The 6,212-nt window shown below is 31.1% G+C and overlaps 1 protein-coding gene across 1 annotated transcript in view; it reads left to right on the top strand.

The window, feature by feature from the left end:
• Positions 1-5,081: 5,081 nt before the first annotated feature.
• The window catches only part of LOC108376165 (uncharacterized), a 9,775-nt gene continuing 8,644 nt past the window's right edge, over positions 5,082-6,212 (top strand). The window contains exon 1 of the mRNA XM_017632352.1: positions 5,082-5,452. Within this exon, the coding sequence (XP_017487841.1) occupies positions 5,148-5,452 (305 nt within the window). The 5' untranslated portion in view covers positions 5,082-5,147. The remainder of the gene's footprint in view (positions 5,453-6,212) is intronic.

The following is a 6,212-nucleotide window of genomic DNA, read 5'->3' on the forward strand; positions in this document are numbered from 1 at the left end:
ACACATTCAAGTTCGACATATCGCACGTTTAATAGTACATACTGTAGATATGTAATTTAAAAGGGGAAGCGACTACTGTTTGTCTGAGCATATGGGTAATATATTAAAAACAGGCAATAAAATTTTAGTGCGACAAAAATGATGTACGATATCCACCTAAAAGCAAACTTAGTATGTATAGTTAACTTGTAGGAGGGGCTGAGTATAATATTAAAATAGGGTTTTTATAGTTCCTCAACACTAAATTTTTTCTGTCAAATTGGGATAAGACATTTCGTAATTTTAATCAGCATATATTTTCGATCAAGACGGCATATCATTTATCCGCTAGAAAATTATGTATCTTTTTGTATTAGTAAATAGTAATTATAAAAATAGGGAAAGTGACCCCTGTATAGCGAACATAGCTCCCTCAACTATTCACAAAAAGGTTGTTTATGACTAGGTTCAATGTTTTTGTAGAAAGCCTGTTTTGACTTTCTTAGCTCAATTATGAAAACTCGAAAACTTACTATATAATGTTATTATTAAAATAAATTAATCGGTCAAATGGGACTTGCACATGATTCTCTGTACACTTTAATGTAATACGAATAATTTTACAAATTAAGATATTTTATACACAAATGGTACAAGATATCCGGGCCATCAGACCTAACTTATTTTTGAAGTAAATAAAAAAATTAGGGAATAAGTGGTGTTATAAATATATATATATATTTATATGTAAGTTATTAGGTCGGCGCCAATTACGTGAAAATCATTACTAGGACAATGTTACCGGATCCCTGTGATTCGAATTTTAATAATGTGATAAAATAATAAAAACAAAGATGAACAATTTGAGTATTCATCTTAAGTGACAAAATGCCGATAAACGTAAGAAAATTATAAATTCGTATGCAATTTTTTTTTTAAGTTTATCACGCTTATCGAGTTTGCTGGTTATTTATTACTTTAGTCTGGTGTAAATATTTTTGTATAAATTAATTGGTATAAAATTATAATTAAAAAAGTGTTGCCATGAAATAAACGAAATTTATCATAATCTTATAAGTTATAAAAAGNACGGCTCCAAATGAGAAGAACAACCAAACAACTCGAGTCGATAGAAGAATACATAACTTATGGATTCAGTATAAAAAAGAGTGCGCGCCAAACACATAGTTATAAAAAAAAGCGGTCACAAACATAATTTGCGAGTGCATTTCAAATTCAAAAATGTTTAAACAAAAATATAAATTAATCCAAAATGAAAGTGATGATTTTACGAATGTAAATACCATTGACGATGCTGATTACGATGATAATAAAAACTTACATTCCAATGAAAGCCACTGGAAAACAGGACATATTTTAGTATTTTGTGCTTTAATTCTAACTGTACATTTGATTTATACACAATCGTCTCTTGATGTAGCAAATGTCACATATGAACATAAAAATGCAACGGAAGTTGATGATATTATGACAAAAAGTAAGCGAATAGGGTTCAAAATCTTTAGCTACTCTACTAATATAGAGTATTGATTACACATTAGGTTCTAATATCCGTCCGTAAATCGAGAGCAAAAAGGAACTCTAAAATTTTTCATTGCACAACTTTATTTGCAGAAATGATCGGAAAGGACAGAAAATTTCAAAATTGATTTTTCCAAAGCAGATAAATCTTTGATGCAATTCCGTAATGCAAGTGAGAACTTTGTACCCTATTTTATCTTAACATTTACACCACGAAAATCACTAAAAAATTTTTTTTTTCTACCAAACTGTAGGATGTGAATGTGCTAAGTTTCAGGACAAATCTTGCATCGCCCGAAAATAAAGTGTAAACAAAAAAGTGCCCGTATTTTGTCGTTTTTCTAAATTTGTATGCAATTTTTTTAAGGTAAACTGTTTGGTTATTTGAGGGGATTTTCTCAAAAAATAACTCTAAGAAACTATTTTTATTCATAAAAAAATCCATTTTTGGAGGTGTTTTCAAGTCAGTCCAGCTCACGTAAATCGTAATATTCTTCCGAAATATTTGGGTGGAGTTCTTAAATATAATAGATTTTATAATTTCAATGAAAACACACTACCGATTTTTTTTTTTGTATATGGAGTGATGCAGTCTAATGTACATATATCGTGCATCACCTAAGGGTGAAAAGGTGCCAAGTTCTTTTTTCGAAATTGTTCAGGAGAGACGAAAAATCGATGTAGTTTTGTATTAACTGCCATTCTGCATTAAAAACTAAATTTTGAAAAAATGGACTTGGCACCTTTTCACCTTTAGTTAGCGATATGTATTCAATTATCCAGCAAGAATTTAACTGCTTTAAAAATCGAAAATGTATATGAAAGTGTCACTTTATAGAGCTCTTTAATTTTATTTGGTTTTTTATGATTAAGGCCATACTTATTTTACAGACATTTTATGCTCATCAGTTGTGCGCAAGTAAACCATTATAAAGCCTTTTCTTTTATCTGGGAAACTACGTACTTTCATAGACCATGGACTGAGCTAGATTTCTTCAAACACATTCAAGTTCGACATATCGCACATTTAATAGTACATACTGTAGAGATGTAATTTAACAGGGGAAACGACTACTGTTTGTCTGAGCATATGGGTAATATATTAAAAACAGGCAATAAAAATTTTAGTGCGACAAAAATGATGTACGATATCCACCTAAAAGCAAACTTAGTATGTATAGTTAACTTGTAGGAAGGGCTGAGTATAACATTAAAATAGTGTTTTTATAGTTCCTGAACACTAAATTTTTTCTGTCAAATTGGGATAAGACATTTCGTTATTTTAATCAGCATATATTTTCGATCAAGACGGCATATCATTTATCCGCTAGGAAATTATGTATATAGTTTATTTTGCGTACCCAATCTTTTTGTATTAGTAAAAAGTAATTATAAAATTCGGACTACAATTGAAGCCATGGTAATGTAACTGACATTTGTAAAAAATAGTGATGTTGCTAGCATACATTACTCGGTTGGAGAAATTCATAGGGAAAGTGACCCCTGTATAGCAAACATAGCTCCCTCAACTATTCACAAAAAGATTGTTTATGACTAGGTTCAATGTTTTTGTAGAAAGCTTTTTTTGACTTTCTTATTTTTTATCGGTCAAACGGGACTTGCACATGATTCTCTGTACACTTTAACGTAATACGAATAATTTTACAAATTAAGATATTTTATACACAAATGGTACAAGATATCCGGGCCATCAGACCTAACTTATTTTTGAAGTAAAAAAAAAAAATTAGGGAATAAGTGGTGTTATAAATATATATATATATATATATATGTAAGTTATTAGGTCGGCGCCAATTACGTGAAAATCATTACTAGGACAATGATCCCGGATCCCTGTGATTCGAATTTTAATAATGTGATAAAATAATAAAAACAAAGATGAACAATTTGAGTATTCATCTTAGGTGACAAACTGCCGATAAACGTAAAAAAATTATAAATTTGTATGAAATATTTTTTTTAAGTTTATCACGCTTATAGATTTTGCTGGTTATTTATTACTTTAGTCTCGTGTAAATATTTTTGTATAAATTAATTTGTATAAAATTATAATTAAAAAAGTGTTGCCATGAAATAAACGAAATTTATGATAATCTTATAAGTTATAACTAATCTGAACATTACTTCGTTGAAATGAATCACTTTTGTTAATAAATGGACTTTGAAAGCAAATCTTTTATTTCTCATTTGTACCGTTAAATTTTTGTAAATCCAACAGTTCGAAAGGTATCGATGTGCCTCTTAGAAAAACATTTAGCCTGTGCCGATTTCAATGAAAAGTGTTACAAATGACCAAAGTCGAAAATGTGAAATGTGTGAAGTGAAATTTTCGATAATTTGTGAAAATTTCACACTTTTAGTTGATTCTATTTTACATAATTTTTAAAGTTCGATATAAAAGTGAATTCAAGACAGTAAATTTCGAGCCTAAGATAATGAAAATCGGATGAGAAATGTAGACGTTATGGCGCATTCTGCACAAATTATATATATATGTATTTTTGTAAAGGGAACATCAATACTTTTCGATCTGTAGGTCGTTTAAGTCGATTAAAGAGATATTGACGAATAACGTTTTTTCTGAATATCTCGAAAACGCTTCTTTGAAGAAATGGGTATTTTTTTCGTGTTCAACGAACCAAAGTTTGCCTCGAAAATACCGTTTTACAGAGGTTCATTTCTCGTGTAAACTAGTGTAATTAAAAAAAAGGATTTATACCCATGAAGAAAATGTGATTTATATTCAAAGCTTACATACATACATATGTATTTACATACGTAGTATACAAATAACAAAGAAAAAATAAAAAAAATTTTAAAATATTAATCCAATTTCTATACTTGTATCGTCAACTGAAATGCAAAAGCGTAACAAGCATCATCGTTGTAATGCTAAAAGTCATAACTAATAAAAAATTCAAAACTCACTTTTTGATTTATATGATGGATTTCACGAATTATGTACATCATTTTATGAAAAAAAATTTAAATATTAGTCACGACTTTTTCCATTTCATTTACGATGTTGTTACGTTTTGTTGCATTTCAGATGACGATATGTAGGTATATTTTTTGAAAAGTTGTTCTGCATTTCCAATTCATATTTATGGTCACCGTAACTAAATGGCGCCAGTGTGCAAAATTTCATGATGATCGGAAGAGTAGCTAAAGCATGAAAGCGTAACAAACAAACTCACTTCCGAATTTAAATGCATATAATGAGGCGTATTCTTGTTTTCGTACGAATCGAAAATTTGAAATTTTTGTAAAAGATTTCGAATTACTTTTGCTTTTTCGAATTTCTGTACCACTTTTGGACGTGCCATTAATCGAATATATAAACGAAAAGGAATAGAACAAGTACCTTAATCCTTTTGGAGACTATGCATTTTTTATTTCTCTTGCTTCTAATATCAATATAGTGGACTTAGCAAATTTTTACTCTAAGCTAGCGATATACATACATACATGTACATAAAAAACTTTGAATAACTACATACATACAATGTTATGCTCATTTTTTCTACTCTATAGTCACACAACATCTATCAACATTGCGATTAAACAATACTAACTCAACGAAGAATGCGCATTCTGTGGAAACAATGGTTAAGCAAGCGCCGGAAAAAAAATATTTTATCAACACTTCTCAATGTCGTGTGCCATATGTAGATCCCTTCGAAGAGGGAGTGAAAAAGATCTTCAATCCGAAAAAATTCAAGTACACAAACTGCACTAACGACGAAGCACTCATTACGTCCAACTATCAGCTGAATATACGTCAATACTTTCTTCATATGAATATGCCGGCTATCGAACGTGCAGCAAAAAATCGAAATGCCAGCGCTTCGGATATCCGCTGCTGTTATCGACAAATTGTGCGTTTTAGGGATAATGACGACGCATACAAGTAAGTAATGTAGGGTTTGCGTAAATGTTGCGTAATGTAGAAAACGGGACACGCCCTGATTTTCTACCAACCATACCTGGTGCTCAATGCCACTGAATCATATTGAAACTGCCAAACATATTGGTTATTTTTATAAAAAGCTTTTGCTGCCATGTCAACTGAAGCTTTCAACATTTTTAAGCTTATTTAATTTGAAATGTTCTTAGGCTACTTCTCCAATTGTTTGGTTAATATATTGTCGCTACAATGTCAAACATACGTAAAGGGGCTAGCAGTCAACGGCGTAGCGTAAACGTACGTTGACGGACGTAGCAACATATAAAATTTACTATTGATAGATAAAGAGAGAAGCAATACACGTCACGCGTAACCGTCGCACGTACACGACATTTGATATGGTAGCGACGATACACAGTGGTTCGGATCGCAAATCTAGCTGAACGAAACTATTTAAACAAATACTCGTTGATGGATCTTTACACCACTTCTTACCTAGGGGATTTTTGAGTCGCTGATTACGGAAATGGCGGATCCAATATGGCGGACGAAAATTAAAAAAATCGGTAGTTTTCTATGAAACTGGGTATTTGGGGGTTTTCTGGGTCGCTGATTACATATTTAAAGTCATTTACCAAAAATCCAAAATGGCGGATCCAATATGGCTGACGAAAATTAAAAAAATCGGTAGTTTTCTATGAAACTGGGTATCTGGGGGTTTTCTGGGTCGCTGATTACATATCTAAAGTCATTTACCAAAAAT

The sequence above is a fragment of the Rhagoletis zephyria genome, unplaced genomic scaffold (genome assembly GCF_001687245.7).
Source record: "Rhagoletis zephyria isolate East Lansing unplaced genomic scaffold, Rhagoletis_zephyria_1.1 Rzeph_scaffold_09974, whole genome shotgun sequence".
NCBI classification, from domain to species: Eukaryota; Metazoa; Arthropoda; class Insecta; order Diptera; family Tephritidae; genus Rhagoletis; species Rhagoletis zephyria.